Here is a 19869-nt window from a genome sequence, read left to right as displayed (position 1 = left end):
AAAGTGAACTTTGTTTCAAAAAGTAGTGGCAAAAAGGATATGCGAAAGCAAGCTATTGGAGCCAAGCAAGCAGGGGAGGCTACCATGTGCAATGCCACAAATATGGGGGGATCTAGAGTTGACCACTCCAAAAGAATGAAAAGGAATAAATGCGCATGGATGCGTGTTTATAGAACATAATGCCAATGCATTGGAAGTATGCAAGAGGCAATGTAGGTGTGATCATGCTTACGCAAAATGCTATGCAATGGTGCTACTTAGATTGTGTCCATGTAGGGGAATTGTTTACTTGCCCAAGTACCCTTTTACAATCATGTCATCTCGATGATGTGGATAAAGATACAAAGTACAATATACATAATGTTTGGAAAAAACTGTAAACAACATTATATAATCACCAATAGAAGAAAGGTATCCCCTCTCAAATAGAAAGGGAAAGCTGGAGGGAATCACCCTCTCCTCGTCAATTTGAAGAAGTGGGGGAGGGTGTAGTCAAGCCGATCCTAGGTAGAATATACATTAACATTGGCTGATTGACCGCCTTGGTCAATATGTGTGCAAAGTTATGTGATGAAGGCACAAACTCTAGGCGAATGGTGTCTAGCTCAACTTGCTCTTTGGTAAAGTGGAATTGGACCCCTGTAAAGGGAGAAGCCCCAGTGATAGCATGAGCAAGCGAAAGCAGTGGAGGGGTGAGCTATGGCGGATGGAGCAAGAGAGCAAGAGAGAGAGAGACTCAAGATGTGGAAACTCAAACAGTCACTGTGTGTGATTGGCCTCCCTTATTCTATCAGTCACTTAAAGAGTAAAGAATGAAGTAACAGTGATGGGTGCCCACCACATGCAGTGTACAGGTGTGTGAGTATTGTTTGTGGAAACTCAAACAGTCACTATGTGTGATTGGCCTCCCTTATTCTATTAGTCACTTAAAGAGTAAAGAATGAATTAATAGTGATGGGCGCCCACCATGTGCAGTGTACAGGTGTGTGAGTATTGTTTGTGTAGTGAATACATGGGCAGTGTAGACACAAGCGCCTTTACCCTTAACAACCTTCCACTTAAAGGTGAATGTGTCTCTAGTGAGGAGAGAACAAGAAAAAAGTGACAAAATACAAATGTACATAAAGTATAACAGGATGAGGAAAGATGCCATCTCATCCAATGTCCATCATTTTTCTAAGAAAGGCAAAACGCTCTATTGAGAGATTTTTAGTGAGTAGATTTGTAGGATTTTGCTCAATTGAGATCTTGACAAATTTGATGGACTTGTCATCAACGATCTCTTTGATTAAGTAGTAACGCATCTCAATGTGCTTTGTCTTTGATGGAAGACTTGATTCTTGCCCAACTGAATATATAGCACTCATAGAATTCGAATGTAGTGTAGGAACCATATTAGTTATACAACGTTTGCGTCCAGACGGCCTAACTAGAGAGCCTTCTTGAAAGGCTTAGTGCTTGCAAGATTCTTTCTCTCTTTATCTTGGAAGTTGGACATCCAAGAAACAACACCTCCAGCAAAGGCGAAGACATAGCTAGAGGTGGATTTCCTATTGTCTGGATGTTCTGGATAATCAAAGCCAGTGTATCCCACGACTCTTGTGTCTTGGCCAATATAACATATGCATATATTTGCAGTGCCCTTAAGCCTTAAGGTACCTCATGATACCCTTTACGGTATTCCAATGTCGCTTGCCAGGTGTAGCCATGTAATGTACAACTCCCACTGTAAATGCTATGTCAGGACGAGTGGCTATCATGGCATACATAAAATTACCCACTATGAATGCATAAGGGATCTTGGCCATCTTGGCTTTTTGCTCATCATACTGCGGATAATTGGCCTTTACATGAGAAGGCAAAGGACAACCGATAGGCTTAACGTCTTGTATATGAAACCGTTTTGAGGACCCTCTAGATTTACTTTTTTTGTGACAGGTGAAGGAGCCCCTTAGAGCGATTGTGTGTGATGTTCTTCCTAAGAATATTTGAGGCTTGTCCTATATTTTTCATCTCAAAGCTCTTCTTGAGGCGACTTTCCAAGGCATCTAACTTATCATGAACACTCCCAGCAATCAACACATCATTCACATAGAGTACCAAAATCATAAGGCCGCCATTACGGGTCTTCTTCATGTATAAACACGAATCTATATCATTGTCGGTATATCCTTGTGAATGCATGAAAGTATTGAACTTGTAGTATCATTTCCTAGGTATTTGCTTAGGGCCATAAAGGCTCTTTCTCAACTTGCACAGTAGGCGCTCATTGTCTTTTTCCTCAAAGCCCTTATGGCGTTACATATAAATCTCATCATGCAAATCCCCATGTAAGAAAGCCGTTTTGACATCCATTTGATAAAGGTCAAGATCTATATGCGCAACCAAGGTCAAATCTAAGCGTAGGGTAGTCATATTGACTATAGAAGAGAAGACTTCATCGAAGTCAATGCCATGCTCTTGCTTAAAAACCTTAGCAACCAACTTGGCCTTATATGTTGGCTTGGAGCGGTGGTGCTAGATCACTATCGGATAGGTAGAGGAGAGAGAAAACAGCAAATATAGATTTGTTGATGAGGTGGATTATGAACGCGACAGTTGAGGAGACCAAACCTAGCTTTCTGATGATGGACAAGTGTAGGGTAGCGGCAATAGAGGTCAGACACAGCTTGTGAAACTAGCCTTTCTTCTTGGAATGGGTGGTGATAACCTGATTTAAGAGTTAATTACAGCAATAAATAAATGCACATAAAATGAAATACACACTTTACCATAACATTCTTGGACAATAGACTTCCTGTTGGCCCCAAAACTGGTGCCCCTTGCTGTATTTCTTTAGCTTCATTCAATTGGAAGGAGTACAACTTGAGATTCTTCAATCTCCTCCTGCTAACCAATTGCTCTTGCTGTCATAAATAACCAGCAAGCCTTTTGGGTCATTTGCCCCTTGATTCACCCAGGACTTCTTCAATTTGACCCTTGCATAGCCAAATGTTGCCCCAAATCAATTTGGGATGGGCTGGCTCCTGAAATCCCTTGATAATCTTCAATTATGAGCTGGTGATTTTGATCCCTTGAGCCTTCAATCTCTGGCACGGATCCCAAGGTGACTGCTAAACCCTAATTTCTGCTGTAAATTAGGGTTTACTGCTGAAATTACAGATCAGCCCACCAAAAATGGCTGAAATCTCCTCCGAATGGCTGAGAATTGTTGAGAATGGCTGAGTATAGGCTGAAGGAGAAGAGAGAATGCTGTAGAGAGAGAAAATTTTGAGATTTGTCGCTAAGAACTGATCAAAATCAGCTGCTGCCCTGCTGTACTAGCCCGAAATTGATGCACCAACAACAATAGGAGCATCAGAGACTATGATCTTCAGGAGAAAGTGCATCAACAGCAATTGCCAGCTTCCCAAAGTCAAGAATATGCAATCTCCATCACCAAAATGGTCTCCAATGGTTGGGAAATGGCCCCAAAAGCTGGCAGCCACAGTCCAACACCTCTTCCCAACAGCTCCAAAATTAAAAAACGAGATTTCCCTCTTCCTTCAGCCCTATTTAGCCTTTCCCCCACTTGCATGGGAAAGTTTTGCCAAGTGGCAGCTTTCTTAATCCATTTTCAGCAATTTCCAGCCATTTAATTAATTTTCAGAATTAATTAAATCTGAAAATTAATTCAACCCTTAATCCATGCCCAAAAAATTAACCTTGCCCATCCAAAAATTGATTGGCTAGGCCATTTGCAATCCAAAGTGGTCCCATGCATTAATTGACCCTTAGATAAGCATTAATCCATTAATTAATGCCTAGTCCCTAGTGTCACCACAGACACTTAATGGCCAATTAATGGTCCTAGGGGCAAACTGATACCAAAATTCACCTAGAAACTAATGAGTGTAACTTGTTACAACTTTTGCCTTTGACACCTATCTTTTTCACAGGGTCCTTCGGTCTTCAACTGTGAGAAAGTAGCTTGCACCTCACATGTGCAACACATGTGCATCTTTTAATTGCACATTTGATTAATCCTTTAATCAAATGTCAATTAAACATAAGCAAAGCATCAAATTTTCACGTCCTCGTGACAACTTGTTAGGGAGTGGAGATAGCAAACCCAGCTAGCCAACAGGCTGAATGCAACCTTCTTGACGGAGAGGTGATAGTTGACAGTAGCAATCTGGAAAGAAAAACTTTCACAAGAGGCTGGAAACAAACGCCTAAGGGATGTGGATAGCAATGGGCAGCTTTAGATGAGATGTCCTCTGCAAATAGAGTGTGGGCGATAAAGCTAGAGGGCTTGAAACTTGTAAAAACGAGATCGAGGCTGATTGGTAGCATGCCTATTTATAGAAAGTTTCAGGACTTTGCCCCGCTCACCGTTTTAAAACTCTCTTGAACCATGCATCATTTTAGAGTTTTCATTAATTAAGCATTTTTGGGGTCGTTTAATAGCTAACTCAGCATGTAATGCTTATTTTAGCTTAACACCCGGAGTCAGATTTTGGCCTAAACCAATTTATTGGCTACTAATATGAGTGGTGACATTAGAGACTAGGTATTAATTAATTAATTAATGCTAGTCTAAGGGCTAATAGTTGCTCAAGGATACTTGGAAAACAAATTGACCTAGCTAATTTAATAATTGGTTGGTGAAGTTAATTTTTTGAGCACCTAAAATAATTCTTAAATTCATTTTCAGAATAAATAATTCGAAAATTAATTAAATAAGCTGGATAATGTTGTAAAATGGAATTAGAAGGCTGCTACTTCGTAAAACTTGCCCATGCAAGTGGAAAAGATGTTTTAGAGGCAGGGGGGAGAGAGAGAGAGAGAGGAGGGGGGGCTCATTCCAGCCTTGTGCAAGCTGAGAGAGATAGTGAGGATGCAGCCATAGTTGCTACAATAGTTGATATACCATTCTAGTTAGCAAGAGATCCTCTAGGAGTTGGTAACATGCCCCTGAAGAGACTACAATAGTAGATGACAATAGTTTGAGGGCTGTTTTAGCCAAACATCATCATATTTGGTGGGCTCCATCAGTGGAGATAGCTTTCACGGTTGTCTAGACAGATTAGTAGCTGATTTCGTCCATTTTCTCACGATAGAAGTTCAAATTTTCTCTCTTTAGCATTCCCTCTTATCCTCTAGCCATCTCTCAAGTTATCTTAGTAAAATCTAGCCATTTGAGTCATTGGAAGTAGAGATTTCAGTGAATCTTTGCTGTAAATCTTAATTTATAGCAAAAATTAGGGTTTAACAGCTGCCTTAGGACGTGTGGTCAGAATTGAGGGCCTAAGACTTAAATTCTAGCAGGTGAAATTAAGGAATTTCAGGGTGATTTAGGAGGCCAACCAGTCAATATCAGATTTGGGGCTGAATTTATCTTTTAAGGAGCAGGGTGAAGGCAAATCCCTAAGCAAACCAAGGGGAAAAATTGATTTGAAGGCTTGTTTTGTTGGTCAATTTTGATAGCAAGTAGCACTTGGATTAGTAGAAGAGATCTAAGGATCTCAGTTGTACTCCATGTGAAGATATGCTAGGGTTTGCACTGAGGAGACATAGCACGTACGACCAAGATTGAAACACAAAGACTCAGATAGGGACAAGCAAAACTCAAACCCTAAATGCAAAACGGAAAATGCAAAAACTCAAAACTCAAACACAGAGACAAATATAGAGAGAAGAAACTTTGAAACGAATGAATGCTATAAATGAATATAAGAGTGTATAGAATGCCCAAGGGTAGATCAATGGAGTATTGGAGAGTGATGTTCACCGGAGAGGGATCCCCAGTGTTATGACCACCAGTCGGAGATGAGAGTGTTGAATAATGAAGAATAGTAGGTTGAGGTGGAGAACTAATAGGCGACAACAAGAGAGGTGCTTGCTGATGTAGATGGCCTGCTAAACAACAAAAACTTGAGTATTGTAGCAGATGCCTAGTGGGAGAGATGGAATCAACCTGTCGCCTAGCACTAGATGCTGAAAACGTAGGCTTATCAAGTGCTATGATAATGGGGCAAATGGAGATCTCCAAACAGTAGGGCAATGGCTGAAAACAGGTTGCCTAGGGTTGGATAGTGATGGGTTGAAGTTGGTGATGGTTGGATAGCAGATGATAGGTGGTTGATGGCTGAAATCTGCACGGTAGAGTGAGAAAATTGCACACAAAAGGATAGGGTTGAATGGTGGGTAGTCTGTCTATTTAGGGTTTTGAGGGACCATTGAAACTCTCTCGAACCGTACACCGAATTTGCATTTTTCATTAATTAAGCATGTTTTGGGGCTGTTTAAAAATGCTAATTAGTTGTAAAGCGTGTTTTAGCTCAACACCCCCTCTCAGGCCCAAAACTGAGTCAAAGGAAATGTTGGCAATGTTTATCCCAGGGTGTCCCATCCCAAAGCAGCTAGGGCATTGTACAAAGGGTGCACGTTGGCTACCCAGTGGCCTACCAAGACCATAGAGGCGATGGTTATCTTACTGAGGGAGCCCAAGTAGTCATCCCAAAGAGGATAGGGCATCGGATAAAGGGTGCTCGTTAGCTACCCAGTGGCCTACCAAGCCCTACGAAGGCAAATGGAACCACATTGAACTTACTTTTTTTTGTTTTGTTTGTTTTTTTTTTTTGGTTGGAAAGTAAATTCTAGGGGTGGGGGTGGCCAATTGAGTAGCAGTGATCCAGAAGACAGGATTAGGGATAGTACACTCAACACATCATAAAATAGTACAAGCTTACCCAAACACTCGAGGATGTTGATGACGAGAGAAAGGTGATAAAGTATCATGGAAAGAGGATGGTGGTATAGTCTGCCAATGGAAACAACATAGGATCCACCAATAGTGCTCTACACAATGGGATGCATAGTATGCTACATGCCAAAGAATGCTCATGTAGCAGGTGTCACTTGGACAATCTCTCTCATAGGAAAATTGTTCACTTGTCTAAGTGTCCTAGTACAAAGATGATGAAGTCATACAGTGAATAGGAAATGGTACAACAACGGGGAAGGTTGATGTCGAAGGCGATTGCCGAAACCTGTAGAATACCAAGAAGGGCAGGAACTCCCTCTCAACTTTGATGGTGATGCCGAAGAAGGAAGAGAAGCTTGAGGATGTTGGTCTTGGTGTGGTGTCGAGAACCATGTGGATGAAGATGATGAAGCATCCCTACAAAAGATCAAGGATAGAAGTTACCGCTATGAGAGCATTAAGAGAGAGGTTGCACGATCTGCCGCGGGAGGGAAAGCCTCCATGTTGATAGAAGAGTAAAACTCCAAGTAGATGAAACGATGAAAGGAAACTTGCAAAAGAGATTAAAATTTGCAAGCATAAAGGTGAATAGTAAGATGCTCCAAAAAACAAAATTGAAAATAAAAGAAAGCAAAGCTAAGTGCAATGCAATACGTAGTGGATGTCTAAAAAAGGGAAAGGCTAAGTGTGCCGCCACCATCGCGTATAGTGAGGTGGGAAAGGGGTCCTAGAAGGTGTAATAGATGCCCTAGGAATAGATGCGTAAAGTGCAATTGGCGAGCCACTAGCAAACCAATCAGCTAATCCTTCAGGAGTAGTGAAGGAGATAGGTTGTTGAGACTGTCCATGTGCCACATATCCAATAGCCTCTAGGGCAGATGGAGTAGATGGTGTAGTAGCGGGAGACATAGCCCCATTGGATTGACCAGTTGGAGTGGAGGCAGTCGCAATAGTCTGCTGTGGTTTTCTAGGAGGAAGACCCTGCGCCTTGGTATAACACTCCTCGTCCATATGGCCCACCCTCTAACAATGTGTGCAAAATCTATTTTTCTTAGGTAGTTGTTGCCAAAGGGGTTATGTTTCTTTGGTTCAGTCGGAGGAAGTGATGTCACCCTTGGTTTGGCTCGTCTTCGCATCTTGCGAGTTCTTACCATTGTTTGTTTTTCCTCCCAAAGAAGAGGCAGCCAACCCTCGTACCTCAAAATGGATGTTTGTGGAGGACTTTTCGTGGACTTGATTATACAGCCTTGTGTAATGCAAGAACGGGCACTTAAACTCTTAGAAGGTCGGCAATCTAGGGAGTGTGATAATGTGCTGAATAAAATGGAAGTATTTGTTTGGCAACTTGTTTAAGAAGAATGTGACGTGATCGTTGTTTGACTTTGGGGAGCTACTAGTGGCAAACTGGGTGAGTAATTGTCGATATTCGGCCAACTTGACTTTCAGATCACCCCTTCCTTAATGAAAAACTCCTGAAACTCAAAATTGAGAGTGATACGTTGAGTGCGATCTCGAGCCGTATAGTGATCAATGAGATGATCCCAATGCTCAGATGTAAGGGAAAAATATTGTAATTGAGAGTGGAACTCAGGAAGCAACCCTTGCATTAACTTAACATTGGTTGTGGCATTGCGGGCTCTCCATTGATGGATGTGATCAGGGTGAGCTAATTGAAGGTCTGTTGGTACCAATGACGAGGTCCCAAAGTGCCCAAGATTCAAGAACTTGTTGCATCAAGTTCGACCAAGTGATAAAATTTGACCCATTAAAACGTGTCTTATCCGTGAAGGCATTTCTTGGCCATTGCAATAGGAGTGGTAGTGCTAGATGGAGGTGTGTAATGGGGGTAGGGTGAATAGGGGGGATAGGGTGGGGGAGTGGACTACACTTAGGAAGGAATCCTAGAGTACTCACTATGCATAAGAGAAGTGTGCATAGTAGATCCAAATGTAGGCAAGGATAGAATGGGTATGGGCATGGTAATAGCGTGTGGAGCCCAAGGTAGAGGGATAGGGACAGGGGGAGTAGAGAGGGATGTGTGACGACAGTCCATAAGTAGATGATCGATATCCTTGCATCTGAAAGATCGTGTGGGGGTTTTGTGAGTGTTCGAGGGTAGCGAGGGGGATACCTATCATAGCTATCCTAGAGTGAAAGGATGTGGTAAAGTGGGGGTAGGTGGAAGGTATAGTATTAAAGGGTGGCATTTTCCTTAAGGATGCACCAAGAGATGTAGTGAATGGAGGGTAGGTAGATTATGGGATGGAGAAAGAGAAATTGTCGGGAGCGGAGATGAAAGATCCAACCCCTTGTGTGCTTTGAGTGGAAGTGGAATGTAATCCTAGGTTTTGGAATGAAGATGTGAGTAGATTAGAAGGTGGAGAAGATAGTGGTGGAATGGGAGGGAGTTGAGATGTGTGGTTTGCTTGCTCAAATAAAACAGATGGTAGAGATATACTTGATGAAGGGAATCTGCTTCGGTAGCCTTCTCTATTAAAGTTAACATATTGAAAATCATGCGGATCTTGCTCAACAAGGGAAGAAACATGAGAGGGTTATGACTCAAAAGGGTTATACAAACCTGACATAAGGCTTGGTTGAGATAAAGGAGAAGGGTCGCTAGATGTGCCGAATCTCTTGGTCCCTCCAAGATTAGAGAGGTGGCTAGTCTCATCAATTGGTCCAGATGGAGTAATAGCACTCGTTGGAGGATTGTAATCCGAACTGTACGTGATGCCCAAGTACTCCTCAAACTCTTCATCTGTAAGGTGACCAAAATGAGAAGAAGAAGAAGATTGTAAAGGTGAAGGTGTGTCTACCTCCTTGTCGAGACCATAATGCCTTCTCAGAGCCTTCGATGAAGGAGAAGCGTCATAGGGTATCATAGGATTCTTAGAAGAAGGCGCCTAAGAAATTATGAGTTAGAATTGAGCCGCGTGTAAGTCTTGCACAAACACTAGGCTCCATAATCATCGCATGGTACTCTTTAGAAGAGCATTGATTCTAATACCATGTGAAGATATGCTAGGGTTTGCACTGAGCGAACATAGCATGTATGACCAATATTAAAATACAAAGACACAGACAGAGACAAGTAAAATTTAAACCCTAAACGTAAAACGTAAAAACTCAAAACTCAAACATAGACAAACACAAAGCGAAGAAATTTTGAAGTGAATGAATGCTATAAGTGAATATAAGAGTGTATAGAATGCCCAAGGGTAGAGCAATGCCTTGTCAGAAAGTAACGTCCATTGGAGACGGATTCCAAGTATTTTGACCACCAATTAGAAATTAGAGAGTGCTGAATAATGAAGGGTAGTAGGTTGAGGCAAAGAACTGACATGCAATAACAAGAGTGGTGTTTGCTGATGTAGATTGCATGTTGGACAGAAAAAATGCAGGTACTTTAGCCGTTGCTTAGTGGGAGAGATGACATTAGCCTGTCATCTAGCACCAGATGTTGAAAACATAGGCTTATCAAGTGCTATGATGATGGAGCAAATGGAGACCTCCAAATAGGAGGGTGATGGTTGAAAACATGCCGCCTAGGGTTGGATAGTAGTGGGCTCATAGTTACACGAGTTTTGGAAACGGTAAAATAGAAACACGTTTTGGAGTCGTGAAATGGAGTTTCAGTCGTGGTCCGGAAACAACGAGATGGGAAAATGGGAATCCAAAAAATATAGGTAAAAAAGTAAAAAAATATATAGCCATAAATATAACTAAAAATATATGGTGGAGTAACATCACTTAACAGTTGAACCTTTATATCAAGACACTGAAATTCCTCATCAATAAAGCATTAGAACTTAAAAGAGAATCAAGATTTGACAAGTTTAAAGTATACACGAATCGTGATTCAATTTAAGGCAATAAATTGTAACTTGTCATAGATAATAAACTTAAGATTGAAGACTCAAAAGTGAATAGTCATAGAGTCATATTATGTCATATAGACTCAAAAAAGAGAGTACTCATGAGTCGTAACTCAGTAGACAGTGCATGAAGAAGAAATACAACTATGATGTATGATGTATAGTGTATCACAGTATCTCATGAGTTGTGAGTCATCCAAATGCCACTGAACCATAAACATGAATCTATATAATCAACTAATAGCAAGTCTACAAATTACAAGTTTGAATCATGTCATTATCTGTCATCTAATGACTCATGAGGGTCACTCAAGACCATCCAAAGCCATCTGTGTTTAAGTCTCCTCAGGGCTACTAGCAGGAGCACTAGTACTACTACTAGAGGAAGAGGAGGCATCATTATCATTTGCCACTGGAGTTATAGAGGTAGAAGCAACTCCACGTCGAAGTCGAGATTCTCTCGATCTAGCTGATGTGCACCTGGATTGTGTTTGATGTGAAGGTGCAGATAACTCCTCATATAGCATATTGTAGATGTCTATCTTTTCCTTTGGAATGGTAGGAATGTCCCTTACCTCCTCTATGTCAATCTTATCTATATTTACTTGCTTTGGCTCAAGTTTATAACTTGAATTCTCAATCAAGTGCAAGTTACAATGGCAAAAAACCAATCTCTCAAGCTGAGCAATCCTAAACTTATTTTTCTTTTTGGTGTGAAACAATGCCCATGCACTCCAATTTCTCTCAACAAGACCACTACCATAATCCTGGGAGAGAATACGGATAGCCATTTTTTTCTGCCAAATTCCAATAAAAGAATAACAAGAAATTCAGCACACTTATTTATGTTACAACTTACAAGTTACATTTTACATGTATCATTGTATGATGTATTATGTCACATATTTACTATTTAAACTTGTTACTTTACTCACTAGTGTTGGAGCACAATTTTCATACTTTTCCCACCAAGACAGAAGAAGCTGTCTCTCACGTAACTCTATTGTGGGGTGTGCAAATGAGAGTTTGATTATGAGACTTGAGGAGATATCTTCAAGTCACGTATTGATGGAAATATCTCCATCAACGTACTCACTAAAATAATCTTGCAGCCCCTCTTCAAGCTCCTCACTTACATCTCAATCCTTGCTGCGCCAAATAGAATGCAAGCAATGTGCAACAACATAGATTGGTTTGTGAAACTAATCCCATCTCTTGTTCCATACTGCACGAATGTCCCGTACTCTATAGTATATATAAAAGTTAACTTGTTACCCACATAGCAATTCAAATTATGAATCATAATAGATTATAGATTCATACATATGATTAGAAAGGTGAAATTAGAATGAATGGTCATTGATTCACTTACTTATCTCAAGAAAAGAGGATGCTTTCGTTAAGCGCCTCTCCAATTTGATCCATGTACTTGTACAAAAGGCCTAGAATACTACTCTCCATATCAGTGATCCTTAAAACTGTGTAAATGGGAGTCAAAGATTTTACCAATGCAGTTGCATCCTCCCAATAGGCCCCATCCATGACATTTTTGATAAATGTCAAAGCAAAAGGTTGCTCCCTCTCATCCCATGTAGCCCACTTTCTAGAGACAACTGTCCTCAAGAGGCCTTGGCGGACTCTAACAAGTCTCTCCACAATAATAAACATGTAAGCGAATTGAGTGGCTGATGGCTTTAAAAGATCCAAATCACTATTTGCTCAAAAAGTGGCACGTACTCTAGGCCTCTTTGTTACAAACTTTGCCATCCTTCTACCTCTCGAAGAGGTCATCTATCCATCCAACCTTTTCCAAATCCTCCATGAGTAGCTCTCAACAATGTGATGCACATGGAGTCCACATGATCTTAGAGAACTCACTCTTTATCGGCTGCCCTTCTTAGCTGCCAAGAGGCATCTCAACTTGGCTAATTGTCTATGCTTCAGCACACCTCATATCCAATATGCACTTTGTATTTGCCTTGTGTCCAGTTGTCACTTGTCTAGGTCTCTCACAAGTGACAACCAAGCGTAAGTCCTTGATCAGTAATTCATAGAGGCTGGATTTGGGACTAAAGTGGTTCTATTTGGGTGTCACAGCCGCTTAGTATTCACTAATGCCATTGGTTTTATCTTTGACAAATCTTGTCATGCAAGTCCTGAAAAATATTTCAAATTATATGGGTAAAATAATCCAATGGAATACAATCCTTTGTAAAGTCATTTGTCATATGGATAGTGAGGTCTGGTCATTAGACCAAGAGTACAAGACATCAAAGGGGTGCTGGGGTACTCAGTGATTGCTTTTATTAATATGGATCCAGATTTCATAGGGTCATTGATCGAAAATTTTCTAATTAAGCTGTACTAGGTTTTTGCTGATGACCAGATGAAAACCATGGTGATGCATGCTGCAGAAACCGGCATTACAGTTACAGAGAATTTACTCATGCAGTTAATTGTTTGATTTTTGACAGGTCATTCCTGCAAATCAAGCTAAAAAGGATTATTATGCATTTTCCTAATATGAAAATCGTATGACAGATATATACGCCTCAATCATATGCCTCATTTGGTATATTGAGTCCTGCTTTTGGTGAAAAGAAGTCAAACATATAAAATGAAAATCAAAGCTGAATTCAGAAAACTGGAACTCAATTCCGAAAGGAAAACTGGGAGCTTTCTGGTTAAAAAAATGTAAAAGAAAAGGTGGAAACTCAATATCCAATGAAATTAGGGCAGGGAAATTTGATACACACACTCATCCCTGGTCTGCCACCACAAATGTTAGGAAAAAGGTTGCCTGGACACACAATTTATGAAGTTCTCCAATGGCTTCATCTTCAGTTTGGTCAGTTGTATAGGGCTTCATTTCTTGTAGGGGAGCTTTTTGAGGTGGCTTGGCTAAGATGCATAGTTTCTTTGGAGCAGCATTAAATCCGTTGAATGAGTGGGCCACCAAGTGGGGAATGAGCTTTGGCTTGTCCAAATGCAATGCCATGGTATTCTTCGGGAACATGCAATCTCTAAGGGATCGGCCATTCTACTTAGGCACCGAACGGATTGAAGTTTGTGAGAAATACACTTATCTTGGCATTGTCTTGGATAGTGAATTCTCAATCGAGACAATAATTTGGGAGAGGATTGAGAAAGGCCATAAGACCCTTCATGCCTATCAAGCCTGCCTCTCTTCCCGTTTGATCCCTATGTGGACTAGACTCTGTCTTCAAGGCGTGTGTGCTTCTTGTACTTACGTATGGAGCTGAGATCATAGGGGGACATTGTCAGACACTCCTCTAACCGTTGGAGACAATGGCTGTCACGGGGATGAAATGGATTCTAGGCAAGGGAGATAAGTCAACTGCGGTAGGGGCAACTACCTTGCATAAGGAATTTAATATCCCCCCCATTCCAATGTTTTGCGGTGGGCAACGTGCGCGTGCTTGTGCGAAGTACTTGGGACTTAAGACGTGGATTCGTGAGCTGGCGAAACCACCGTCATTTACAAAGAGAGTGCATAAATGGACTTGGTCATCCAGGACCAAGCGTTGGCTGGAAAAGTATATCCTTGAAGCACCTCTACTCGCTGTAAGATGTCCTGTCTGGAAGAAATGGGATCGACATGATGAGTGTGTGAGGCTCTCCTCCCATGATGATTACAAGTTCGAATGCTTAAGGAACTACCTCTTTCACACTAATCTATCAAAGAACGTCAAGGCTATAGAGGAGTGGTTTTTGTGCCTAGCACGAGTCGGTGGGGTGAAGATGGTTGACAGCTATCGTCACTCTCGTTGACAAACCTATCCCCTGTGCAGCTTCCATGAAGCAGAAACCTCTTATGCATACATCCTGCTTACTTGTCCCACGTTGACTGATGAATGTAAGAGGCACATTTCGGGTATTATAAGCAAAGCTCGCGACCTTTTGTCCCGGGGGAGTACCTTAGAGGATGAAGCTGCACTACTCTTTGGTGGGGAGGTTGGCGGGCTGTGTTTACCTAATTGGGTGAGCACTCATCCGCACTCCAAGAATCTTGTTCCGGGGCACCGCCTCGTAGTAGCATTCCTCGGCGAGGCAATGCCGAGGTACTTGGGAGCATTATATGCGTGATCCCTATCCTTAAATGGATAGAGAAATGACGATATCCTCCCTTTGCGAACTTGTGCACAAGCTCGTACTCGTACCAATGATGGCACTGCCTCGCCCAAGCAAGCGAATGTTGTCGGGAGGCAGTGTTGGCTTGGGTGCTACGGGACACCACCTTTGAGCCGATGCCCAACCTTGGGGTATGACATCCCTTTAAGGGAATCCACTGGGATTAGCGGTTTTAGTTGGTGAGAGTCTAGCACTACCTGGGCCCTTGAACCAGGGTGCTAGGTGCCTACCCACGTTCCACCCTCTGGGCAGAATCTTCCAAAGACCTCGGTCCTGAAGGAAGTAGCGAAATCATAAGCTAGTGTTACAGGGTTCCACCTTTGAGTTTGATTAGGCACCCGGCTCAAAAAACAAAAACAAAAGGAAAATCTCTTCATTGGATGATTTTTTTTCTTGTTTTTGTTAGTTGAGTATTTTGGCAAGTGATTTGGTATCTCTTGTAGCTAGAGAACCAAGAAACAACCTTGCTGTGACATTAGGTAGGGCTTTCCATTTTAGTGCTATGTCAATTGGTTCTGTTTGTAAAATACTCTCATCATTCTTTCTTAAGGTTCCTATTAATTCACACAAGTTGTAAAGACTGTCAATGTCTGATTGATTATCTTGAATAATCAAGTTTTATTTCCTCTGATTATCAGGCAAAGGATCGTATGGAGCAGTTTACAAAGCTAGAGACTTAAAAACATCAGAATTGGTAGCAATCAAGATTATTTCATTAAGTGAAGGGGTGAGTGGCTGCACTATTATTAACGTAGGGCTCTTCTGGCTTAAGTTTTTTGAAGTTCATGTTTTGAATATGTGAAAGATATTTGGTGTTAGGAAGAAGGTTATGAAGACATCTGTGGAGAGATTGAAATGCTGAAAGAGTGCAATCATCCAAATGTTGTGCGCTACTTGGGCAGCTATCAAGCTGAAGATTATCTTTGGGTATGGTTGTTGTGTTTAAATTCATATTTTATGTTCAGATTGTATGATCTTTTGCTTGCTTATGTGAGTTTTTAAAGAACAGATAGTGATGGAGTATTGTGGAGGAGGAAGCATAGCAGATTTGATGGTCAGAACTGAAGAGACATTGGAAGAACGACAGATTGCATACATTTGTGGGGAAGCACTTAAGGTAAATAGAGGATTGTGCAACTGAGGCAATTTGGTGTATTACAAGAATGGTTGTCAAATGAACACATTAGTCTGCAGTAATTTATACAATAAATTATATGATTTGAATGACCTAAATCTATTGTGTTGGAAGAACAGAAGTATCAGTTAGTGCTCAACTGCTTCAGTCATAGTAGAGATTGCTGAAGCTGATGCATGTTCAAGGAAACTGCTAACTGGGATGCTTATATTCATGTTAGCATATGCCAGAGGGTCCTGCTTTTGTCCCATCAAATATTCAATTCCATAGTTGCAGTTGCTGGCACTGTCCGAAAGGGAGTCAGAACTGCAGTTATTGAGCAGCTTACTTCATGGAGGCAAGGTAGAGGGGTACAAGAGGGATTATACTCTATGCAAATATAGAACTGGAAGCGGTAAAGAAATCATTATAGCTATACATTAGGGGAAATGTGAACACCAAAGGGGCCTCATAAGGAGTGGGTTAAGGGAGAGATTAACTAAATTAAATTGTGAAGAAACCATTATTTTGGTCAAAGGTGGTTTTGATTGCCATGTGTGGAGTGTGGGCCACTTTTCTTGGAAAACTTATGAAACAAATATATTAATATTTACTTTTTTCATTTCAATATCATGATTGGATGCTTGGCTTCATAGGAAGGCAAGTGGCTTCTAATGGGCTTTAGGGCTCACCCTATTGCATGTGATTATCAATTTGGCCCCTTTTTTGAACGTGCATTGGCTCACTTTGTTCAAGAGGGTATGCTGGGCTACTCTAAACAAAATTAAGTTAATGACATATGGTTTTGCTGAGAAAGCCATGCACAATTCATTCTACATCTGTTGCAATTATGTTTTAAAATGGTGACTGGATTATATCTTTAATTGGCTTCTTGAAGTTACATGTATCAGCCATGTCATTCTCCTGTCATCTACAATTGAGCCCATCTGTGATGGCTCCTCTGTCTCAGGGGCATTTCTTTTTGGATAATTGGAGATGCCTCATATTGATGCATTTTGACGCTTTGGAATCAATTTGTTGTTAAGAATGATGAGAAGTTTATGGGTGGCGATGTCTCTCCAAAGTCAGAACTTAAGTAATGTTGAAATGTTTTTGATAGTTGAAGATACCTGACTCAGAACCTGAGTAAGATCACTTGTTTTGCCACCTAGAATGGTAGTACACACATCATGAATTTAGGGGAAGGCTCACAGCCATGATTGGATTGGTTAACCTTCCAAATGGACCATGCTACCATGGTACGCATGCTCTCAAGGTCTATGCTGATGATGGTGGCAAAATAATTGTTAGAATGATAAAACTATTGAGCTAAAAGTGCATTAACTTTACTTAAGCAGCCCCAAAACTTGCTTAATTAATGAAGAAACCTAGTTTATTTAAAAGAAATGCGATCCTAGAGAGTTTCTGTGTCCCATAAGCACAAATCCACTTGGGAGGGCCCAAACTTTCTATAAATAAGTATGTTGCCTTCCATTTAGAAACAATCTCGTTTTTGCAGATTTCAGGTGTTTCAGCTTGCTGCCCAACCCCATTTGTGGAGGACATCTCAGCCGAAGCTGTCCATTGTTGTCTACTTCAGTTGGCACTTGATTTCTAGCCCTCTTCTCGCAGTTGGGAGCTGATCCCAGTTAGGCGACTGCTGTTCCTGCACAGACCTGCCGTATTGCTTGCCACGTCATCTGCAGCCTGCGTTTGGCAGTTTTCTCTCTCCTCCAGCTGTTGCCCAGCTTCTGTAGACTATTGCTAGGCTATCTAGCCTGCGCTTGGCAGTTTTGTCTCTCTTGTCGACTGTCCTGCTTGCGTGTTTAGTATTTCTCTCTCCTCATTACCGTTTGCATCAGATCTAGCTTCTCACTGCTGCGTTTACTGGTGTTCGACATCCGGAGGCAGCGATTCGGGATCCGTTTAGAGTACGACACACTCTCCAGCTCATTACCTCTACCCCGATCCTTGAGATACAGGAGTTCGAGGTTCAATATTCATTCACTGCATAGTGTGTTTGCCGCATGAGCATTGTACATTCAACATTTATATCACTTCAATTATTTTTTGTGTTCATTGTCTCTAAGTTACCCTAACCCTGATTGAGTTCTTCTATCAATCTGTGCTTTGTCATACAATTGTTATTTGTGTTTCTGTGTCAAGGTATTTTTTTGCAAAAACATGGAAGTATAACACAAGATCAAAGAGCATAGAGATGAAACACAAAACATGTGAGAGCATGAAGAACAAATGAGAGTAATAGAACTGAATCCACTAGTGTTCAACCAAAGTAAGTATTGTTGAGCTAAGAAATGCATTACATGCTGATTAGCCTCTTAAACAACCCCAAAACATGCTTATTTGATGGAAAATGCAAAAACAGTACACGCTTCGAGAGAGTTTCAGTGAAACCTTGATTTGGGAGGGTCTATCCACATCTATAGATAGATAGATTGCCCCCATTCAGTGTTCATCCTTTTGTGCAGATTTCTCACTTTACCAAGCAAATTTTAGCCATCAGCTATCTACCATTTGTTGTCCAGCCATCATTGAGTGCAGCCCATCACTATCCAACCCTAAGTGGTCTGTTTCCAACCATTGCCTTACTGTTTGGAGGTCTCCATTTGCTACCTTATCATAGCATTTGATCAGCCTACGTTTTCAGCATCTGGTGCCAGGTGACATGTTGTTGCTATCTCTTCCACTATGCGACTGCTGTAGTACTTGCGTTTTTGTTGTCCAGCAGTCCGCCTACATCTACAAACACCTCTCTTGTTGTCGCGCGATGGTTCTTTGCCTTGGATGATCCGTTTTCAGCCTTCTCTAGTGATACATTGCTGTATTCACCAGATTTTAGCCTCTGATTGCTATGTTTGGGTGATCAATATACGGCTCTTCATACTTTAGCACCCTCTCATTTTTGATTGGTGGTGATAATACTTGGGATTCATCTTTGGTGGATGTCACTCTTCGGTACTATTGCTCTGTCCTTGTGCACTCTATACACTCTTCATTTATTTCCAATCTTCATTCACTTCAGAGTCGTGTTCTTTTTTTCTCTCCTTTTGTTTGTGTTTGAGTTTTGAGTTTTGCTTTTAGGGTTTGGGTTTTGCTTGTCAGTGTCTTCATTGTTGTGGTTGTACATTATGTGTTTTCTCAATGCAAATCCTAGTAGCTATGACAAGATGCTCCAAACACAAAAACACAATACCAATCATATGACAAGGCTCAAACTAATAACATAAAACACAATTAGGGTCAGGGTAGCTCAGAGACATGAACATAGATAATAATGAAATGAATGGCTGCTGAAGATAGAATGCTCATGTAGCAAATACACTATGTAAAGAGTGAATATTGTACCACAAAACTTATGTATCTCGAGGATTAGGGCATGGGTGATGAGCTGGATAGTGTGCCATATTTCGAATGGATCCCGAAACACAGCAAGGCATCCTCTGAATATCGAACACTAGCAAATGTAACTAAGGAAGGCTAGATCTGATGCAAACGGCAGTGTAGGAGAGAGGACTAAAAACGTAGGTGAGGAGAGAGAAAGTAGCAAAATGCAGCCTATTTAGGATGGGTGATCGCCGACAACTGCAGGAGAGAGAGAACTACCAAATGTAGGCAACAAAGGTTGGGTGATAGCCTATAGAAGGCAAAAATTGAGAGGAGAGAAAACTGTGCAGGCGGTAGCTCCAGACAGCAAATGCAGGTTGGTTAACGACATGGTAGGCTGGCGACAGCAGGGAAAACCAGCAGCATAGCAGTCAATAGGCTGAAATCAGCTCTGAAGAGTAGGTGAAGGGCTGGAAACATGTGCTAGACTGTTGTAGACAGCAATGGCCAGCTTGGACCCCGATGTCCTGCGCGTCCAGGGCGTGGGCAGCAAGCTGAAAGACGCGAAATCTACAAAAAGATGATTGAGAGAGAGTTGTGGGCTGCATGCCTATTTATAGAAAGTATGGGAC

General features: G+C 41.3%; 1 protein-coding gene across 4 annotated transcripts in view; it reads left to right on the top strand.

The window, feature by feature from the left end:
* Positions 1 to 19869, top strand: part of SIK1 (Protein kinase superfamily protein) — an 88142-nt gene that overhangs the window by 7245 nt on the left and 61028 nt on the right. For all 4 annotated transcript variants that reach the window (XR_015688971.1, XM_087668660.1, XM_087668659.1 and 1 more), the window contains exons 2-4: positions 15417 to 15505; positions 15598 to 15705; positions 15788 to 15895. Coding sequence is in view for 3 of the 4 variants with exons in the window: in XM_087668660.1 (XP_087524786.1) it covers positions 15417 to 15505; positions 15598 to 15705; positions 15788 to 15895 (305 nt within the window). In the remaining variant the exon portion in view is untranslated. The remainder of the gene's footprint in view (positions 1 to 15416; positions 15506 to 15597; positions 15706 to 15787; positions 15896 to 19869) is intronic.

Source organism: Lygodium microphyllum, chromosome 26, assembly GCF_053477565.2.
Source record: "Lygodium microphyllum isolate KBCC chromosome 26, Lygodium_microphyllum_v1.1.10, whole genome shotgun sequence".
In the NCBI taxonomy this organism is placed as follows: domain Eukaryota; kingdom Viridiplantae; phylum Streptophyta; class Polypodiopsida; order Schizaeales; family Lygodiaceae; genus Lygodium; species Lygodium microphyllum.
This window is presented reverse-complemented; position numbering and strand designations above follow the sequence as displayed.